At 38.0% G+C, this 23,353-nt stretch overlaps 1 protein-coding gene across 13 annotated transcripts in view; it reads right to left on the bottom strand.

Moving 5' to 3' along the window:
• LOC131676606 (RNA-binding protein Pasilla) overlaps nucleotides 1-23,353 on the bottom strand; it is a 134,717-nt gene that overhangs the window by 26,075 nt on the left and 85,289 nt on the right. For all 13 annotated transcript variants that reach the window (XR_009303208.1, XM_058955761.1, XM_058955754.1 and 10 more), the window contains 2 exons: nucleotides 1,600-1,797; nucleotides 177-817 (listed from right to left, as the gene is read on the bottom strand). Coding sequence is in view for 12 of the 13 variants with exons in the window: in XM_058955761.1 (XP_058811744.1) it covers nucleotides 177-817; nucleotides 1,600-1,797 (839 nt within the window). In the remaining variant the exon portion in view is untranslated. The remainder of the gene's footprint in view (nucleotides 1-176; nucleotides 818-1,599; nucleotides 1,798-23,353) is intronic.

The raw sequence follows: 23,353 nt of genomic DNA, 5'->3' as shown, positions 1-23,353 counted from the left end.
CTGAGGAGAGAGCGAGACAAAATCACGGATGGAGGGTTGCATTTCGAGAGACGCCTCGAGAACACAAAAGAAAACTGTCGTTTCGGAAAAATATGCGACAGAAAGTGAGAGAGAGAGAGATAGGAAAAAAACGAGAAAAAAAAGAATATATAAAATTATCGAAATGAAACTTCTACCTTAATATGTTCAAGCAATTGTGTGGTAACTGTAGGATTAGTTTGTGGTGAAGGTGCACCTAGATTTAATGACAGATTCAATCCGGTGCCGTTGACCAGTAAACCGGTCGCGGAAGCCCCGGGCATAGCGCCGCCCAGTGTGGAATTTAATGATGCGGTACTGGAGCTAAAAGTGGGATTCTGTGATGCGGCAAATGGCGAACCAGTGGGGTTGAAATTGGCCACCGGTCCGTTGATGTCTGCGTATGATACGTTCAAGCATGAACCGGATGAGGGATCTTCGACGATCTTAGCCAGGATCATTTTGCATGCAATCTTGTTGTTGTCCTTCTCGCCGATTATGGTAATGCAACGCTCCTGTAGCGTGAGTTCTTTCGGCTTTTGCGATATTTGTACGTACGAGCCCGAATCCTCCTTGATCTGTTTGATGTAGGCCCCGGCTTTGCCGATGATCATACCGGCCGTCGAGTTCGGGACCAGTATCTTGATCTGCTTGTCGCGCTCGGCCGCCTGCTTGGCGTCGATATCGGTTAATGGCTTGGTCATGTCGGGCTTCTCGCGAATCTTATCAATGATAAAATCGAGCACAGTCAATATACCATCGACTGTGCCGCTAATGAGACAGACGCGTTCGGATGTTCCTTGAGGATGAGAAGTAAAATGAGAGAGAGAAAAAAAGAGATATTCGGTGAGCTGAGAATGTGAAACTTTTTACAGATGCTGATAGAGACAGAGAAAATAGAGTGTGAATGGGAGAGCCCAGAGGGTTTCTGGGAAACATACTGCAATGGAGTTTCGAACATTAGTTTCAGTAGGCTATGGAAAAATGATCCAAAATAGGCACGGCCTATCTCGATTCTACTGTTGTTTTATGTTTTTCTTTTGTATTCGGAAGATACCGTGAATGGTTAACACAGAGATAACAAACGAGTAAATATTGATTCATTGAATGAAGGCAAAGTAAAACAATAAAGTTACACAGATAAATGATCGCAATGAGCAGATATGAATGCTACATGAAAGCTGATCGTCCGATGGAAGGCGCGGGTACAAGTTCTTAGTTAAGTTTGTGAATGTTTTGTCACCGCGTAATTGTTAATTAGTAATAATATGAAGGTGGTTTTCTGTTTAGATTCTGTTGGCGAATACTGAAGAAAGTTAACGAACGGAACACTAACAGATAATCGTAGACAGAGGCAAGTAGTAGTACGTTAATAACTAAAACGAGAAGATAGATAACAAAACTAAGTCGGGAATCGTTGGATGAAGAGATAGAAACATTGGATAGAATGGTTCACAGAAGGGAAAACGGTTGCAGATTTGCAGGCACATACTTAATAGGGGCGCATTCGCGAAACAGTCGTTCGACGACAACGAAATAGGTCGCTAGTTAAATTGTGGAATGTGGATTTCTGATTCTTACCCGGATAGAAGTCATGTGCCTTGGACATTTTCACACGCGCTCCAGCATCCTTCTGCAAGGAGGCAATAGTTTCGCCTCCCTTGCCGATGATAGCCCCGGCGGCCACCGACGGGACCAGTGTTTTAAAGTGATAGTTATCAACGTTGTTGGCTGCACTGCCGCCATTGGTTGTGGTCGTAGTGTTTGTAGTTCCGGTTGCTAGAATTAGACAGAAAAGTAAGTGTTTAGTTAGTATGATAATAAACTTGATTTTTCTTATGAAAAGTGGAAGGATAAATGTTTGTAATGTACAACGAAAAAAACCGAGAATCTAATGAATTTAATGAATGTACGTACGTAGACTTTGAAAATACATATTTAAAAAAAAAATCAGTTTAAGTTTGACTGGTAAAGAAGTAGATTCAAAACAAACAATACTCATTCAGAATAATTTCACGACATGTAACACACATCATTCGGCTCGTCAACTAGAAAATCTAAATGAATATGACCTCTCTCTCTCTATCCTCACATTGGCACAAATACACACGTACATATATCTATGCGGTCTGCTGCGCCGGAATTGGTTACAGTCCGCGTACGTAACCGAAGTCCGTGTGTGCACCCGTCCATTCACGTGACTAGACCAGCTTGCGGTCCATCAGCGACTAATATTTTATTTATTGCGACAATCTGTGCGCGCAATTGCTGCTTTTTACTGTCCCCGGTCGGTTGCGTGCGTTGAATTGATAGGGGAGCGCTGAAGCTGTAATTTAACGTATCCACCCACCTTCGTGAAGTGCGTTTGTGCCTTTCGAAACTTATGCGTCATCGATTTCAGTATGACCGAAAAGCCTACTTTGTCAGTTGACAAACACAAACTAGCTCTTGCTCCTCTGGATGGTTTCTATCTTCCCCGCAATAGCTACACCATCAACCGATTTCCAAATATTTAAACCGTTTGTTGTTATTAGACGTGACGGCTTCGGCAAACAATCGGAAGAAAGTGAAACTTGATTGTTTTCGATCCTCGAATGGAGTGCGCGACGATCGCGTAGCAAAGTGGAGGCGTGGGCACAAATTATGAACTCGATCCCACTGGATACGCTTTAGTCAATTATTGGGCGGTTGTGTTCATAAGTGGTATGTTTAATATTGGGGCTCGTTTTGCTTTGGCTCAAGCTATTTTCGACAGATATCAGATGTAAACAATGATTGCCTGTGCAGCGGAGTGAGCTGAATAAAACAACAGTGTTGGTAGAGACGAGGAGTAGCAGTCAACCTTGACATTTAAATTTTACTGTTCCCCAGCTTGCTGCGATTTTTCGTATTGCTCGTACCTTCCTAGCAAAAAACAGAGTAGGCCAGGACGATCGATTCAGACTGTGAACCATTTGACGAACTTTTTTTTTAATTCTAAGGAAAATTTTCATCAGGTTGTTTGTAACAATGAGAGTTACAATGTTACAAATCAATGCACGGTGTTACATATAGTCAGAGAACATTGGTCACGCGCCCAGGTCAGATACCTTCGTGTCAATAGAGGGAGCAGCCGCTAGATCACAGAAAACTCTGCTCAAGGGCTGATTTGGATATTCCAGCTCTTACATATCTTGAACCCTGCCCGCAAATAAAAATTAGTTAAATTGGAGGAAAAAATAACTAACGCCGATTAAATATCATATTTTTAAGCCATTTAGCGAAACTACATATCAAAAGGACTGGCATCGCCTATCTTTCCCATACATACAGAGGTTACCGCACCTCTATAGTACGAAGTTAGGAAGTTCACATAAAGTACCGCCTTCACACGAAAAAAAAAATTGTTCGCAAATCGTGAATAAAGCGCCATAAATTCATGAACCATGAACATTATATGAAAAAATTGAAATTTTGCTCCGAGCAACTATCTGGGTTCCATTTGGATCCTAGAATAACTGTGCACATTCTAAGCTCGATCGGTGAAACTATATGTTTTCGCCCAAGGTTTAAAGTTTACATGGGATTTCATATGGGGAAATCGACTTTTGTCGAATAATTCTTCCAGGAGTCACCTAGGGTCTCCTAAAAATAAATCGATGTCTCGAAGACCGCGAAACGCTTTGACGATCGATTGTCGAAATGGTTATTAACCAAAAACCGACTGATTCTTTGAAGATTGATGCAAATTTCAATTTTCAAGGCATCCCTACTCTGCCCATTAAAGCATGCTGGCGGTCGAGTTTTACAGAATTTGTAACTTTGTTTTATTGTGTACCAAAGAAGCCTCAATTTATCCCGCAAAACAGTTCAGATCATTGATTTAGATACAATAATGTCAGTAAATTGATTATGTTGTTTAAATCGGAGCTCCGGTTCCAAAGATATAGGTTATGGAATGTAGCATATAAAAGATTAATATAAACTGATCACGATATCGTGTTCGTGAAATATTTTACAAAATAAGATACCACGAATCAGTTACACTTTTATGATCATGATCATATTGTCACGTTACTCCGAGATTAAAAATTCGATAGTAACAAAAAATAACACATTGCAATAAGGCGAAGAGAAATTACGAATTTCATGATAACACTTCTGATATCAACAAATTTTTCTGATCTTAGTTTATTGCAAAAAAGTAAGTAGTCTTCATTTTATTATATTCCGAATTGCACATATTATGTCGCATGTAATGTTAAATGTTCTTTGATTTGATAGTATTGTAAAGGAACACGTATCCGCCGGTTAATGCCAATCGAGTTGACATTTCCTTGGACTAAACAAACTAATTTCTTTTTTTGTTTAGTGTTTATTTGACCAATTAGGAATGTGCGTGGGTAATACGCATGGTCATGTATGAGGTTTGAGAATTGACTTATTAAATTGGTCATAGGAAAAAGAAAACAAAATATAATTGTCATTCTATTTGCTATATAAATGCCAAATTTTATATACGATAAATAATACTCGAATTACGAAATATTCAATTACAAAGGTATTAGCATATCTATGTCGATAAATGTATCGAGACACTAAAGGTAATCGCCTTTAATTATATTGTACTGTTTTTGGAATGTCTAGTTTCGCCAGAAACAAGGAATAATAAAATCGTTCACGTACCGTTGGATTCAATTAAACATAAGCAGTCCGGAGCTGAAGTTGCTTTTTTATATAAACCGAGCGTTTTCAAATTAATTCAACAAACCATAAATCTATCGTAAATTCTCGGCAGCCGACTGCCCAGAGCAGTAAACAACCGATAACACTTTTGGGTGCGGTTGTACTATGCGTTTCATTTATCAAGGTGAATCCAGATTTGTAGCTTTTTACCTGCGCTTCCACGATGACTGTAAGGACGTGACCGGCGCCTCTATTGGCATTTCAAAGTATAGAACTCTCGAAACGGGCATATTCAGAATGGATAGCTACTCCCAGACCCCATTCGTTGCTTCTCTGTGCAATTTTGCTTGCTCTAGTCAATCACGGAGTGCCAACTATGAATAGAAGTTATAAAAATTGTTTCTACGGTCCTGACGTCATGAACATGAATTACGTACAGGGGCAGCGAAACACTTTATGCCCGAGTGGGTAGAAAGCATAGGGTGAGGGGTCCATTAGTAAGGATTGTTTTCCTTTTCGCAATGCACACGCTTACATCACATTCACATTAAATCACGTTCGTTTATGCAAATGGTACATCGATGTTTTCGAATGTGTGTAGTGCGAGATACATGCCTTGCGCATCTTAATTTTTTGAAATGGGTAAAACAAAATTCGAGTGGGTAATTACCCACTCGGTTATTTTCGAGTGGGTAGTACTACCCACGCTTTCCGCCGGCCCTTATTACGCTACTTTGCCAGAGAACTCCGATGGTAAATTTATGTACTTTTTCGATCTTATAGAATTACACTGGAAGTTGGCCAAACATGAGCAACATTTGAGTCGCTGTATAAACTAGAAGAAGTATATGCTCAAATAAAAGAAGCGGGCTATGCGTTTGGCATGGGCAATCTTAGTTTGCGTTTATTGCTCGACATACAATCTGTAAATTGCGCATATAGCTTTGACTAATCCCTTGAAACAATACAATTACAGAACGAGTGAAAGTGTGTGTTTTAAAGTGAAGCCTAACGAGTTTTCATAGATTTCTTAAGTAGTGCGGTCATTATTGTGCATTATTAACGGTTTAGAACAACCCAGCGAAACGACTATCTGGTAACCAACTCATGACTCGCTGGAAATAGTCATGCGAACTGGTAATGCCTAGTTTACAGCAAACATGGCATTGTCACGTTATGTACAGGTGAAAATTAAATTTCTGTAATCAGCAATTATATGAATAACTTGAAATGATGGATTACTTACACAAATTGCATTACAATATATTTTCAAGCTTATGTTTTTGTTTGGCCGCACTGCTGATTCTTTCCTGTGTGCTAAATGCAAAAAAGATTGTTTTGATTGCGGTAGTGTATCTGAAGAAACATGGCGAAAATTTCTGAATCACATCTTATAACATTAGGTCTATCTTAGCGTTAAACGAGTACTTTTATGAGAATTAATAGGTTATGGCTTCTCCAGCTAAAGAAAAGGTAGGACTCAGTGAAATGTTTTATATATTTGTAGCGAAGTAAGGAGATATGAGGCGGTAACTCAGGGCTCATATTTTTGAGTTTGCTAAGCGCCTTTGTGTCCTGTTCTGGTTCACTATGTGAATGTGACGAATTAGCAGCAGGTAATTCAAGAAGATAATTATGTTTTAATTGAAAGTTTGACTTAGACGATAGTTGTGAATAAATATCGGCATAACTGATGAAGAATATAACTTGAACTTTACTAGCCAAATAGGCATCATTTCATATACTTGGTTCTAAACCAAGAGTTGCGAAATAGGGTCATAATAAGCCCTACTGCCATAACAGACACATTATTCTATTGTGTTTTTAATTATTTCAGAACGCTCTTTTCAGTTTTAAGCAAGTTTTCAGCAAAGTTGTAGAGTAAGCTTTTGCCAATAACTTTGCCGAAGACACACAGTCTTTATCTTTTATATCTTCGACATTATTGCTGCTTGTTTAGGGATGATCCCTTTAAAGTCAATAGGGATCTTTAGGAGTGTGCGGGTTAAGGCATATTCTGATGCAGATTAGTACCGTGAGTTAATATCTCAGTCTTTTTTCAATTTTTTGGCCCGAAACTATTGGAAAAAACATTTTTTAGTTTGTTTCCTTTTAGGACAATAACACATCCAAACCCATGCGACTTGCACGACTCTATAGGTTGCCTTATCAGATCTACCATAGTTTGCAGATGAAACTTGGGATAGCAGGCTGCTAGCGGATTGAAAAAGTACCAGATCATGCTGTGTGGGGTGCTGTCCCGGTTAACAATGAGGCGAACGAGATATTTGCAGATGTCATTTAGTAGGACAACTGTCAGTTTGCTGGTTGAATTTAATTTGGTTTTTTTAAATTTAAAAATCATAAAAGAATAATTAAGGTTTAAGAATGATATGAGTGTACACATACGCCCACAAGTGGTTCCAAACATTTTTTATAATAAATTCCGAGAAGTCGACTGTTCTAAGATGTTTTATACTGACGGATCAAACCTCGAAGGATCCACTGGCTTCGGTATTTTCAATCAAAAGTTCACCGCCTCCTACAAACTCAGTGACCCTGCTTCAGTTTACGCCGCAGAACTAGCTGCCATTCAGTATACCCTTGGAGTCATTGAAACATTACCCGCAGGCCATTACTTCATCGTTTCGGATAGCCTCAGTTCCATTGACGCTATTCGCTCGATGAAACATGGAAAGCACTCCTCGTATTTTTTGGGGAAAATACGGGAGCTACTGAGTGCTTTATCTGACAACTCTTTCCAGATTACCTTGGTATGGGTCCCTTCTCATTGCTCCATTCCGGGCAATGAGAAGGCAGACTCCTTAGCTAAGGTGGGTGCCTTAGAAGGAGACGTTTACGAAAGACCAATTTGCTTCAGCGAATTTTTCAGTATTACTCATCAGAGAACCCTCGAAAGTTGGCAAACTTCGTGGAGCAGCGGAGAGCTGGGAAGGTGGCTACATTCGATAATCCCTAAGGTATCGACGAAACCTTGGTTCAAGGGGATGGATGTGGGTCGTGACTTCATTCGTGTGATGTCCCGACTCATGGCAAACCATTACACGCTGGATGCACATCTCCGGCGTATTGGGCTCGTGGATAGTGGTATCTGCGCTTGTGGCGACGGCTATCACGACATCGAGCACATTGTCTGGGCGTGCACCGAGTACAGTTCCGCTAGGTCTCGGCTAATGGATACCCTGCGGGCCCGAGGAAGACCAACCAACGTCCCGGTTCGAGATGTGCTGGCAAGCCGCGATGTTCTCTATATGTCCCTTATATACACCTTTGTGAAAACCATCAATATACAAGTCTAACTGCCCCTTGTAATTTTCCTTATCATTCTCAGAACGCTCTTCCACCTGTATCAAAGCATCTGTATCGAATGAGCCAACAAACACGGGACCTACGGCACGAACATAACACGCTTAACTCGAAATGTAGCCGATCCACATCTGAGCCGTACTACGAAATCGTCTGGAAAAACCCCTGCCATCTTGAGGAGGACCACCCGGCGTCCCAGTACATGATTCCCCTGATTAAGGCCACCCGAGTTTGTAATCCATCCGTTGATCTCACGATGCCTGAAACTGAAATAATTTTCTCTCCCTGCCATCTTTGTCTACCCTCCCTCCCCTGACTCTTATACCCAGAAGTAACAACCCTACCCCCCAATATCATCACGAAGCATTTAGCTCTTCTTGTCTCTTCTAGTTTTAACTATTATATTATATAATCTCGTTGAAATTGCCCAACTCTACTACCCACAAAAATAACTATAATTACGAATCTTTACAAAATTCAATCATGCCCTCTAGTTATTCCTAGTTTTAAGTTAGTCGTAAAAAATTGTCCCCCTTAATTAAACATTATTTGCTCCAATAATCTCACTGATAAAAATGTCAAACCATATTGCCACAAAAACTAAATGACCCCCCTAATCTTACGAAAATAATATTATCCCCTTGTGTAGATATATAAGATAGCTATAAAATCGCATTAGTATCATTTTAAAAAAATCAATATGTAATCCCCTAGTTTTAAGCAATTTAAAATGTAAAACAAAACAAAATTGGCACCTTTAAGCTAACGCAACGTGCCTTATCAAATAAACGATTTGAATAAAAAAAAAAATGATATGAGTGTACTCGTAAGGACACCCGCTATCAATACATATGAAAAACTGGCACAATTTTTCAAAATTAAAGATCCCTATTCAATAATATAACTTTTGAAATATCACTCTGACAACCCTAGTAACGATTAAGGTTTTATGGTACTGTTGAAGCCTCCCTTAAAACTTAGATTGCACTTGTAGTGTGCTATAAAACTAGAAATGCTACTTGGGAAGTTCGAGATGTTCAGTAAAAAGCTTTGAATTATCAAAATGAAAACTTTCTATATTACAACAATGGCTTATCTCGTGTATTTTTAAAGTAATTTGGTATTTTTTTTGAAAATAAGGTGTTACAAATAGTGATTGATTGTTAACGGGGAAATGGCTGAGTTTACGTTAGTAGTTTTTTCGGACTACCTATCAAAACTAGCAAGGTTTATCATTTACTGCTATGAATTTTGTGATTAATCCTCCTATAAGTGAGATTTTTCAACTATTTTTTTTTGGTAAAAGAAATGATCTAATGTCTTTGAGAAAGTTATGTATATTGCTTTTACGAATACCTTCGTTGAATACAAGAAGTCTCTTCTTTAAATACTTAAGAAGTTATAGCTCATTACATTTGGATGACACCCAAAAATATTTTTTTAATATCTTGTCTATTATCATTCCTACGGGTTTAATATATTATACGAAGTTATTTAAATCGTAAAAATATACAATTTTTATTTACGCATATGTTTTTTTTGAGTAAGGAGATATGAGGCGGTATCTCATGGCTCATATTTTTGAGTTTGCTAAGCGCCTTTGTGTCCTGTTCTGGTTCACTATGTGAATGTGACGAATTAACAGCAGGTAATTCAAGAAGGTAATTATGCTTTAATTGAAAGTTGGACTTAGACGATAGGCATCATTTCATATACTTGGTTCTAAACCAAGAGTTGCGAAATAGGGTCATAATAAGCCCTACTGCCATAACAGACACATTATTCTATTGTGTTTTTAATTATTATAGAACGCTCTTTTCAGTTTTAAGCAAGTCTTCAGCAAAGTTGTAGAGCAAGTAAGTAATTTGGAATTTTTTTTGAAAATAAGGTGTTACAAATAGTGATTGGTTGTTAACGGGGAAATGGCTGAGTTTACGTTAATAGTTTTTTCGGACTACCCTACAACACTACAAAACTAGCAAGGTTTATCATTTACTGCTATGATTTTTGTGATTAATCCTCCTATAAGTGAGATTTTTCAACTATTTTTTTTTTTTTGGTAAAAGAAATGATCTAACGTCTTTGAAAAAGTTATGTATATTGCTTTTACGAATACCTTCGTTGAATACAAGAAGTCTCTTCTTTAAATGCTTAAGAAGTTATAGCTCATTACATTTGGATGACACCCAAAAATATTTTTTTAATATCTTGTCTATTATCATTCCTACGGGTTTAATATATTATACGAAGTTATTTAATTCGCAAAAATATACAATTTTTATTTACGCATATGTTTTCCTATCTCGAGTATTTTCGAAGATATTCGAAATTTTTTTAAGAACAATAGTTTTATCAAATCCTCTATAACTCTACTGGAGACAACGATAGACAAGTGAACTCTATTCAATTCTATAATGCTGATGTAGCATTTCTAATTGCAATTGTATCTGGTTGCCCGTTTTTGCTTTTTCAAAAGTTATTGCTTTTGAAACTTTTTTTTTTCCAAAAATTTGCCAATAACTTCTAAGTTGCAAGAGATTGACCGATGATCTCTTCTGGAAAGACTAATCACTATAACTATATCATAAAAAAATACAGGTCTTGTTTCATCATGAAACATCCCAGAAGACATGATTGCTTTACTCTTTACTTTACTCTTTAAGCTGGATGAAATTAGTTAAACAAATTGCATATCCGACAAGGAATCTACAATAAAATTTACCCTACAAACAACCATAAAATTACAAATATTTTGGTTATTCGAGTTTCTACATTGTTTCTGTACCAATGAAATCTGGTATTCCTGTAGACTTATTTCCGAAAAGAAAATGTAAAAAAAAGCTTTTTTCTCTGTAATAAGATACGTAAACAATCCTTTTATTTACTATCAAAACTGATTTTACATTGAATTCTCTCCAGGAACGTCAAAATTTGTTCCATAACATAAAACTTTACCGCAAAACCCAGTTACCAGTTTTTGATTTTTTATTGAAACGGAAATGGTCATTATTTCAAGGCATGCTATGTTATCTAGTCATGAAACGAAGAAAGAGACTTTCATGCAATTTGTATTTGCAAACAAGCGTTACCATTGTACACTACGCATTGTGGTGTTTATTATGATTACTGTAACTACTAACTACTATATTTTTTCTACAGTACCGTTTCATTCGGGCCATCTGACCAGGTATGTGTACATTTTGATAATGGTATGTCCTCTCCTCATGTGAAGTCGCAGCAGTGCCCCGACTGTGTGAATATCGGAGGAGGATAGGTGGAAATAAAATACCGAGAATCAGCAATCTGAACATTCGCGTGTTGACATAAATTGTTCCCCCTTCTTTCGCCTTGTTCTTCATCCGCAGAAAAGTAACCACCAGATAGGTTTGGCGTGTTTGGTGGGTTAACGTTGGCCTGGCGATCGAAATTTGGTATATTTTTACACCATGCTCATTCTAACTTGTTCGCATTGAAACAGGTAGCCGACCGTGGGTAAGGGGAGGAGATCGATGGTGCAAGGGATTCTTCTCGCGGTATGTGAACAGTTTTGTGTTGGTTTGGTGTGTCCACAAGGCGCTAATTTTTGAATTCTGTGAGTGCGTTATAAAAAAAATATCTCGCCTAGTTGGCCATTGGGAAAAGACGAAGGAGACTCATTTGTTACAATAATGATGCCATGTGAGATTCGGTTTGCATTAAAATTCGCATTTGCCATTTTCTAATTTTAACATCGGCCAACAATTTCTTAATTTCTTTAAAAAAAAAATCATATTAATCTTTCATTATTGTGTCAGAGGATTTATCCCTTTCGGCATAACAGTCCCTTTATCATTTTGATCAAGAATGATTTATACGGCTCATTATATTGTAAATCCGGTTACCTGCTCTATTCTGAAAATATTAAAGAAAATACCAAAGACTGTTCCATACAACATTGTTTAATGAACAAGTCAATGCCGAAAAGAATTGTTTCCAAATTTGCAACTTTTCATTATGAGAAGGTTGTGCCTTTTCCAGGAAATATCGGTATAAAATGTTCATACGTTACATTCCATAACCCATATCTCTGGAACCAGAATTTCGATCTTAACATCAATGGTAAACTCAAATCAACTCAACGTGCTTCAAAACAAAATTTTGGAACCTACAGACGATTTGAAACATTCGAAACCAATTTAATTTATCAATATGAATCAAGTTTGAAAAATTGCGCGTCAACCTAGTCGTACCATAAAACATTGCTTTCAGCGTGGCGTGCCCCAATCAACAGCACGTGGTGCTCTCATCGACTCATGAAAACTGGTTACGACTGCACGCATCTCGCCAGAGAATAAAAACTGGTTTGACGAACGATTAGGCTACCGTAGCTTAGTAACTTATCGTGATCGTCGTGTTTGCATCGCGGAGTTTTAGGAAATACACCCCATAATAATCAACATGTTGGAACTTGACACACAACGGGGCGGCTCGTCCAAATCTATCGATCGTTGCAGAATGAACTGGTGTGTTGAAATGACATAGTTACGTGATCTCGTCTAGTGCAGGCCGGCACTAGGAATGATCGATCGATGTGACGTTTCCTTTTGGATACCGTTGGCGGAAGTGGACGTATCGTGTAAATCGTTTCCAATACGAATGAGCGGCAAAGCTGTGAGTGACAGATGGCGCAATACAAGTGGAATTTTTTGGCTCAGTGTGCACAGGTGTTTCGGTTCGTACATTATCACCCAGAATCCACCGGTAATATAACATGGATGCGAGAAACTGCCCAGGGTCGACGAACCGTGAGTTTATGCTAATCGCCTAACGGAATGAAGACCGTTACTGGATACAAATTTCTAGGACCGAAAACCGTCAGCCACGGAGAGCAAATTGTTATCAAAATATGCGGTCAACCGGAAACCGTGTAGGCGCCAACATTGTTTAGATCATGTTCCTCGTTTCCAACCCCACCCCGAACTTACGTTGCGGTGCAGGTGAATAGCGAAACCGACTGGATCCTTTTCCGCATCATTAGCTATCGGGCTTTGTTCAGATTGTAAAAGGCATCAAGTGCAGGGTAGTTGATCCTTTATTTATCTAATTAGTGAGGGTGTCACATAATTGCGCTGAATCAGCATTAACAACAAAAAGTTGTGTTTGAGAGAAGTGAAACATCGGCTCGAACGTCCCTTATTTCATCCTAACATTTTAACCAACGCTGTTCCATCTAATAGTTTTATATATGTATAGGTATCATGACTGGGACTGTGATGAATTGGGGAGCGTCTACTCTATATGTGAATGCTTTTCAATGAAGCGTTTTATGGGAACAATTTGGCAGTAGACCGAGTTCTGATGTATGCCCTAGAAAACATATGCCAAAAGCAGGCGTAAACAATGTTGCCACTGCACAGTGTGCCATAATGCAAAAGCAGAAATTTTAACTATTTCACTAAAGCCTTTGTTTTTTATGTTTAAAAAAATCGCGCCTTCAACGAAGTTGTTTGGAGACGTTTTCTCAACAACTTTACTGAAGACATCAAATCCCTCACAAACTTAGTTTGAAGATGTAATTTTCCATTACTACTACTAGGAGACCCAACAACCAAAATTAAATACTTGAATACTTAGAGTTTTCATGCCTTCAACAAAATTGTTGTTTGATGTACAGTGCTTAAAAACTTTGCTGTAGATCGTTAGTCTAACAAAAATTCTTTTGGAGAGTTTATTCTATGTAATTATTTCTAGGAGGTCTAATCACAAGAATTACATACTTGAATACTTACAACTTTCATGTCTTCAGCCAAGTTGTTTGAAGTAACATTCTCAACAATATTACTGAAGGCTCCAGACCTATCCAAATTTGTTCGGAGAGTTAATTTTTTATGATTACTTCCAGGAGGTTTAATTGATGAAATAATATCAGAAGGTGCGCTGTTTTATACTGTTAATATTTTTCAAAAATACTAATTCGTCTAACTTGACCCCCAGTTGGTGCTAGTTAGTAACGAGACGAAGACGGGTGTTACGGCCTTTATGCGCAAATTGGCTTAATTCAGTGTTTCCCTTTTGGGTACAGAGGAACCCGGGGCTATTCGGGCCTACCTAAACAGTTAGCTCTTTTAGGTGGATAGATGTGAATGAATTTATCGGTCAAAGGTCCTAATTGTTAGTTTGAAATCTCAGCTATATTCTGGTGCCACAAAAGTTCATTTGCACCACTACACCACATGACAGCGCTAGGCGACGATTTGCAAAATTCTACGTTATTTTTTTATTTTTCTACAATGAAATTGTGTTGATATATTTTACTTTCCGTTAACCATCCGGAAGTCGTGCGGTGAACTACGTGCACTTAGTAATAAAATTTAGACAAAATCGTTTTAGAGCTTCTGGCGATCGTCAAAATATTGAGAACAATTTGCTCATGTTGGTTGAAGTAGATTGATTTTTCTTAGCAGCTCCGGTGCATGGCTTTACGTGATGTGCCATCTGGTTACAGAACTGACGCGCTGAAATCCGACCAGGGTAGGTGCACAGCGTTATTTACTTATAGTTAATGTCTTTCCCTTCTTTGGTTTTTAAATTTAGATAGGAAGGGATGCGTTTGGCCAATCGCATTTTCACTTTACGAAACCTGCTAAGAATTCCAATGAAAAAGGTTCTCCAAATATCGTTTGTAGCGGATTTCACTTCTCCGTCTTTCACCATGAATCTTTCAATATGTTATGATGCTAAGTCGTGTAGGCGTACTTCAATTGTATCGTCATCCATATACCCAGTTAGGTTCAACATAGTCACATTCGACACCGTGTTGCGTGTTGTTCTTCGCAATGAAATTTTCTACCCATCCTAAACTTCTAACCGTTATCAATGCACATTTTCTCACATGGTGTAGCTGTATGTAGGTCACTTTCTATAGATTGGGCTCCAGTTTGCTACAAAGTTGGGGCTCAAAAATTTAAAAAAAATCATTGCATATTCTGAAAGTACATACTTTCGAAAATGTATGTGTGGAATTGCATTCAGATCGGGGCACTGAGGTTCTAAATAACAGCCGTTCGCTGCGCGCTGGTTCCATCCATAAGCACACATTGCTTTAAACGCGATTCTTGGAGTGGATTTTCTTGAAAAGTGCCATTGCGGTGAACGTGTTATCTTATTTTTGGCCGATTTCCATTTTTTTTTCAGAATTATACACATATTTGCAATCTTGTGTACTTGAACAGTTCCTTTCATTCAAAGATTTCAATTCTTTACAATGAATTTGGGAAACCAAGTTTTCTGTACATTTTCGTCAAAATTTTTTTGTACTTTTTTGATTTTAGTTGAGCGGTTCACCGTGGAGAGTGTTCATCGCAACCCTCGGCAAAAAAGCGCTTCGGGGGAGGGACAATAACCCCGACAATTATTTTAATATTTTTTTTTAAGCTCAGCTTGTTTTTTTTCATCGAATGTGCTTAATTACTTGTATTACACCCTTAAGAAATTTACGAACTTAGCCCCCTTTTTCCCCTCAACCTTCTATATAGTACTTTTAAGTCATTTGAAAATGTGTTTTCCGTTGCACAGGATTTTTTTTATTTTCTAGGGCTGGTTCATTTTACTGCGCAATCAAAGGCAACGATACTACAATACTGTTTGTGCGCTGGATAAATAACAAAGCGGTAGTTAAAATTCTCTGGTCCAAACGATTTTTAGCTTCTGTTCTCAGAAAGTCAGTGCATATGCGCTATATATCTGGCCTCTGACAACAAATACGTTACAATCATGGGCTCAAGGCGAATATTTTGTCCCATTTTTTGTCGTCTTGCGTATTCTACTTGAAACCCTTATAGTTTCAAAGTAGGACTAGCACATCAGACATGATATATTGTAGTGTTTTCTACAAAAGTCGTGCTACTAATTATTCTCTGAAATAAATCAAATATTTATTTTTGCTTCTTTAAAACAATCGCTATTTCTTCCAGATAAATCAAAGCCACCAAACTATTGTTAACACAAAATCATTGCCAAAGTACACACAACAAACCAAGTCCAAGCTATTTAGTTATAGAAGAAAGTTTAAGCCCGCTAAATTTGTATTCTGAACCACTATGCATTGGCACAAATAACCACCAACTGATACAGACAGCTCGGCAAGCTCGAAGAAGTGTTTGAGCGATTAGAAAAAAAATGAGATGAGGTAGCTAGATTATGGTAATGTTACGGATCTAGAAAAATGAGCATTTTAAACAAGAAAGTTGATTTTTTTTAGCATTTTAAAGTACAAAACATCAACATTTTTTAGATTGTAGAAAGTAGTAAAATGTCAATGAACAGTACAGTGACACAGATTTTAAGGATGAAATCGATTTTTAAAAGTTTTAGTCCCTGTCATATACCAACGGACTATGGACCCATAAACCCATCCCTTCAAACACCTGATAAAATATTCAATCAAATCGTTAGTCGACACTATTCCCTGATAATTATGTCATATTTTCCAACCAGGTTAATTAAGTTGTGTTGCATTTTCCAGCCAGTTTAGCAGAGACATAAACTTCACACCGTTGCAGAGGAAGAGCAAGCGTAAACGACAGGGCTAAGGAAATCCAATTAAAAGTTTTCATTACAACCGGTGACACGCTACGGTTGAGTCGGTTGTTGCACGCTGCTCGCCTGCAAGTAGACAACCATCAAAGCTTGACTTGACGCCCGTGGAAGGAAATCGTGACCGGTATTGGATTTAAAAGATACGGATACCATCAAAGAAATTTTATGGTGTCGAACGGTGGGCCAGAGCTGAGGAAAACTGGCCAAAAATGATTATATCACGAATATTGCTTTACAGCCACGGTTGTGCGTTCGAGAAAGTTTTTAGACAAGAAAAATCTCTGCTCTTGACATTGACATAGCAATGGTTAATTCACTCGGCTGCTTGATCTAAAATTTACTGTCGTCAACAAGTTCCTATTTAGCATCAGTGTCTTCAACAAAGTTATGAAACCAATGAACTTTGCTGAAGACTCTAGGTGTTTTTCTTCTTATTGAAATGTAAAATATTTTTGTAGGGAAATGTTGCAAAACCCTTTTCACTGCTTTATTATTTTTCAACTTCTACTGGTTTGAAAATATATTCAAAATTTAAAACATTACGGCCTAGCCATTTTTTGAATATTATAGAGCATTAGAATTGGGAAATAGCTCGATCATTATAAAATGTGCGTAATTTCGCACGAATAACGCCAAAACGAAGAGAACATAAAGAACGCAATTGCATCTGTTCAAGATTGCGTCAGTATTCGATCAGCCTCTGAACAAGTCAAGGTTCCGTTCGAAACATTACGTGCTCGTGTGAATGGAAAGTGCTCGTCATGAATGAAAGCACGTCATATATTAAACATGAGTTAACAATATAATAATTTGAGGTGTTGTTGAAGTAGATGATCGAAAAAGAGAAGGTACTCAAAAAAATGCTCCGAAGCGCAAACGTGATCGTCGGTCGTACAGCTAAGCAACCACGTGAGCCGAAATGCAGAACTTCAATTCCACACTCTGGTGACGACGAGGACACCGAAAAAGTTATTCGCAACTACAAAGTCAGACGCAGCTGTTGAAAAAACACATTTTTCAACATTTTCTTCCGATGATTATTCACATCATTTGCCATTTCCTCAGTTTCTTATCTGATTGACGTCAATGGATTGCATTTGTTATTTTTGTTAATAATTTTTAAATAATCTGCAGTATTCATACTCTTCAAATGAAATTCGAACCGCTATTTTTCTAGGAGTGTACATTATTTTATTTAACCTCGAATATAGTGACCTATCTGTCCCCCAGATTTGAAAAAGGTACCTTCGCTTTTTCGATTTAGCTCGACCATTTTTTAACTGTTGCCAAGACATTGCCAGATGTATAAACTTGCCAGCTTGTTTGTCAAAATCTGTGCATCATACTATCGCACAATCTCGCCAAAGAAAACTGACCTACTCGACTCCACTCTACTGTAGTATATAGAGATTTTGGGACATATATAATTCCACCAGAATAATTTATAGATAAACAATGTCTTTACTAAAGTTGTTTAAAATTAGCTGTTCTAAGACTCGAGAATTTTTTTTTGTCAAATTCCGTCTTAAAAAAAAATAGATACTAATCCCAATCCAAATTGATAAAACTTTTCGGAAGACATCTCAGTACAAAAATGTATGCCAAAAGTAAGAAAAGAAGTGTTGACCGGTACTTTTTCAATTTGAGACCGATGTGTGTTGTGGTCAGGGTATGTGCCACAGAAAGTTTGTTTTGATAAACTAGTAAACGCAAACGAGATTTTACCCCTCCATGAAGAGCGATTCAAACTTTTGCTTTAAGTAATATAATTTTTATGATAAACTGAAGCTAAATCTTGTTTGATTGAACAAATACCTAATTCCGTTTTCAGTTCATTCTGGATCGTGCATTGATTTTTCTACCAGAAACTCATATATTTTTGAATTTGACTAGGCAATACTTGCCAGCCATAAAACTTGTCAACGGTTTTCCCATCCGCAAAATAAACGGTGACTTTGAACTCGTAGCGATATCAGCAAAAATGATTACAAGTTTTCCAATCAAACCATTGATGACATGTTCGTCCAAAATAACCGAACTGAACGGGGTATTGCTCACTTTGTTCGCATCTCTTATCGCTTTATTTTTAAACGGTGATTCCCCGAGCAATGCCAAACATCGAAATAACTAGAAAAGTAGAAATCATATTTTAAGCTCAGTTTCAGCTTTTTTTAATATGACAACAAATTTTGATCTCATTTTGCTATGCTTTTGTAATTATAAATAAGTTATGGACTGTTATCAGTTCTATATATATTGTATATCCGATTGTATATGGACCAGTATGTGATGCGGTTACGAACAAACGATTAGAAAGGATTTAGCATTGTTGATTTAGCTCTTCTGTAATCCTTTTTAAAATTAATATTGTTTGCCTTTTTACACCATAGACGGGTCTTTTAGATAATATCTCATGACATTGAAGTAAGTCAAGAACACTAGCGGACCTAAGTGACAACCCTGCGGTAACACTGAAATGACAGGAAGTCTTAAAAATCTCAAAATCTTAATTTTCCTCTATCGTAACAGTTCTAAAAGGTCATAATTTGAACTGTATCGAATCGTCAAATCAACGAAACAGAACTCGTGAAAGGCCTACTTTAAATCCGCGCAAACAGTTGTTTACTCTGCACTTTATAATCCACCAGTGCACAATTTAATTATTCAATTGACTAAAGTTCAGTCTCATCGCTGCGACTGTAAACGGAGTCAAAGTTCTTCTACGTTTAAAAGAAAGGCTTGTTCAAGCGAAAGGAATGCCCTGAAACGCGACCGTGTAAGTAGTCGCACTCGAAAAAAAAAATAATAAACGGAACATCAACAATAAGCCGTAGAAGAAGGTGACAAAAGTCGTACGGAAAAAAATATAAATAAATCTTAATTTACTTTCCACGCGCGGCAACAGACCATTGCTCTCGGTACTCGTTCCACGTGATACATATACAAGCTTATATACTCAGTAGTACGTGCAGTGCAGAGACTGGTCACAGTCACAATCGCAATCATTTTCCGCCACACGGTGCTGTGATTCACTTGCCACTCTGCACGTAAGTAGTTGAAGAGTACATACTTGCCTTGCACTGCTGCGCAATGGAGCAACGTTTTTTTTTAAATATAAACAAGAGGCACTTCGGGTGCCAGGTTTAATCGAACGAATGAATCAAACAAACGAACAAATGAAATGAAATCAGCAGGTCGATCGAAACTTGTTGACCGTGACATCGTAAACTTGTGGCGTGCGTCTGTGTGGATGATGTGATGCACTCCCCAGTTCCCATTTTCGGCGTGCTGCAGCTGTTCGACCGAACGAACGATAAATCAGCTGCTTTTTTGCCGAGACGGTTATTGTGTTCTTAAATTTTTCGAAATTGTTCAAAAATTGATTATCGAGAATGTTGAATATAGAAGTTCTACTCGCCAGCAATGCGCTTCTTTGCCGCAGGGAAATAGAAGGCGGACAGACGGCGGATTGCGCCTATATAATTCATGCGTGGAAGAGCATATGAACAAAAAAAATTTCTGAAAACGCGATCTCGCATGCAAGTTGTTCATAGAAACTTAGTAACCGCTCTGGGAAAACAATATTTTTCTAAAAAAATTCCGGCAGAACGGGAAACACTATTCGCTTATGAAAATAAATAGTACCGAAACGCGTGTGTTGCCTTCATCTTCATATGCAAATGTTCCAACCTATACGTACGTACATTACCAACACGAGCACGATCGGGTTTCTGGATGCTGCCTACGATTAGAACGGGAAGGAACAGGGAAGAAGCAACAGTGATCGCACAGTGGATCCCTGTTGCTGTGATGCTGAAAACCGGATGAAATATGAGTGTGCTTACCTGGAATGAGAAGAAAGAGAAGGAGATTAAATGATTAATTAATTTACGGTGAAACAACAGCGAACAGAATGTGGAAAGATGAGATGATTTGAATAAATATTGTTTCTCTCAAAAAAGCTGGAATTCGGAGGTATTTTATGGTGTTGTTTTAACCTGTTTGCGTCGGATTTTACGCCAAGTGGTGCAGTCATAATTTTGCGTGTTAAAATAAAGTCTGCCAACTCAGTTTCAAGCTCTCATTTTTTCATAGATTCGTTAAGTTTGCTGACGTTTCGACACAACACAGTAGGCGACACTGCCTATTTATTGGATTCAATAGCCAGAAAAAAAACAGTAAAAACATGATTCTTGGGAGCTCAAGTCCCAGATGGAGTTGGCATTGCCTCAAAACTCAAACTGTTGGCATGGGCTTGACCACGTCCAAGCAAGTTGACCGGCCTACATTGATCAAAGGTATCTGCCACGGGTTGGATGGATTTATGGCCAGAGTGGGATGTTTTAGCATGAAACAAAGTCACTTTGTTACGACAAAGTCCACGCGAGGTAAAAAGGTAACAATGTACCGCAGAGCTCAGTGATTTATGAGAAATTTACTAAAATAAAATTCAACAGTGGTGTAGAGCTGAACATAACTGCCGAGCAACCCAACATCAGCAATGTGTGAGTTCAAGGCGAACACTCGCACTCACGAGTTCCATAGCAACAGAAGAGAGTGAGTAACGAAAAAAGTGTGTTTCCGGGAAATGAGCTTGTTGCGACGGGAGGGTACGGACAGTGTTGGAAGAAAATAAGAGTGAAAACATAACAGCAAGCACCAAACTTGACTCGTCATGACCATCGGTTACACAATCGTTTGGTATGTGTACCTACTTGGGTTGCTATTTTAACATTAGATCATTCATTATTTATTGCGGTACAGCTATTATTGTGAACGCTGCTATCGCCTGCTATGGTTTTGTTTCCGTTGGTTTGTGCACGGATAAATTAAAATGGGTCAAAAGTCAGAATTGCGTGAATAATGCGATGGAATTGCGGCGGTTGAAAAGGAATTTTAATTTGAACTCTATATCGTATTGTTGTGACAAAGGTTTAATTGTTACTTGTAAAGGTTGAAATTCGAATCAGATTTGACGGTTCAAATCGAAAATTGAAGAAGATTTCAGAACCTTTCACATGTAAGGTAAGAAAGAAATAAAAAATGCGCATGCAAAAGAATCAATGAATAATGGGTATCCAACTTAATGTTTCTACAGCTCTAGAAACCCAGTGGTTAGGTGAAGCATTTAAGAATCGCGGCTAGTGTCAATTCAGAAATTCCAATCAAATAAAACTTAACTATGGTTTTCACGGGGCCTATATGTGCCATCACAGTCTATAATTCCCGAAATAAAGCCCGTCTTCAAATGGCACTTAAAATCATAGTTCAAATCATATCACAAGCCAACTATTAACAGAACAGCATATGGCGACCGTTACAGAATGCTTGTCAGTTTTGGATCCAAGCGGATGAGTCGTTTTGCAAAGTTTTGTCAAAATGCCTGCTATACGTAGTTCTCTTATTCGTAGAACTATCATATAAATTATTATTACCTAACGTACTAGAATTTCTAATAATATTTAAAGAATAGCAATTGCTTTCAGTTGCTTCTATGATTTATTGGATTTGTTAAAAAATGGCTTTCAATAGTGGACTAGATAATTGAATACTTCCGTCGTGTTTTCGTGTTGTGTTTTTCGATAAATTTCGGTTATTTCTATGCAGGCCCGTAGCGTGCGGTTGGCCCCGGCCAAGGACACCAACCAAAGAAGGCCGCCGAAATCTTCATCTGCTCTATAAAATAAGGGCGGAGAAGTAGTCAAAGATTTCAGGATAGCGTGCCTTTGAATGTTTATACTAAATTATTCACCTTGTTATATTTCTTCCTATGAAGAGGCATCTTTATGAATTAAGAGACGGCTTCGTGAATTGGGGCGCCCTTGCCACACCGGGTCTTACTGCTACAATGTTCCATTTGCTTGCATTAATATATGTAAAGCATGACGCTTGATACAAATAACCAAAGATTTGGACGCACCTTGTCTAAGAAGACTTAATCAGGTAAAGCAGTGCCACCAAAGGTCACCCGATACGAGCCTGCAATTTTGTCCCGTCCAGTGCTATATCACCATTCAAAATCTTCGCTTACTACATAAATGGTTCTTTAAAACAACCAACCTAGAGCTTCAGTAGATCTACCCAAACTCGTATCGGTGACCACACCGTCGATCTCAACTTTGTGAGCAGGTACGGAGGTGTGGTAGTTCTTTATAAAAGATTTGTCGCCAGTAGCGTCATTTGCTTGCTTTAGACAGGATTTCACAATTCACTCGCAGAACTGTTTGGCGTTCCGATGCATTCGGGTGTATATTTTCGAAAAATATTTCGAATTAGGTTCCGAAATTGTAGTAGCATATTCTAGACCGTTTTATCGGTCACAATAAAAACACTGATATCTCTAACCCTAATGCAAAAAGTAAAGATTATTTCTTTATATCTTTTAAAATCTAGTTTGGAGAAGCCTGAAATTCTGTGAATGTTCCATTTGCTTATGAAATGACCGTATTTAATTCAAAGAATTTTCGCTTTTAAATAATAAGTTCTTCAAAGTTCAGGGACTCTTATGCTTTTATATGCAGAAAATTAGTCCTAAATTAAAATTTTGAAAGTTCCCGGAATCAGGCAAGCTTATCTGGATCCATTTAGCAGGGCCCGGAAAAAGGAGTAGCTCATGAATCTGAAACCTTCAATAGTGTAATTATGTTAGAAATTGTGATTGATAAAGCTGGCCAACTGTCGAACAGAAGAAGTCTGTATACATTTAGTTCAAGAGTTGTGCGACTAGAGCTGTAAACGCGAGCAAATACTCATGGGTTCAAACACC

The sequence above is a fragment of the Topomyia yanbarensis genome, chromosome 1 (genome assembly GCF_030247195.1).
Source record: "Topomyia yanbarensis strain Yona2022 chromosome 1, ASM3024719v1, whole genome shotgun sequence".
Classification (NCBI taxonomy): domain Eukaryota; kingdom Metazoa; phylum Arthropoda; class Insecta; order Diptera; family Culicidae; genus Topomyia; species Topomyia yanbarensis.
This window is presented reverse-complemented; position numbering and strand designations above follow the sequence as displayed.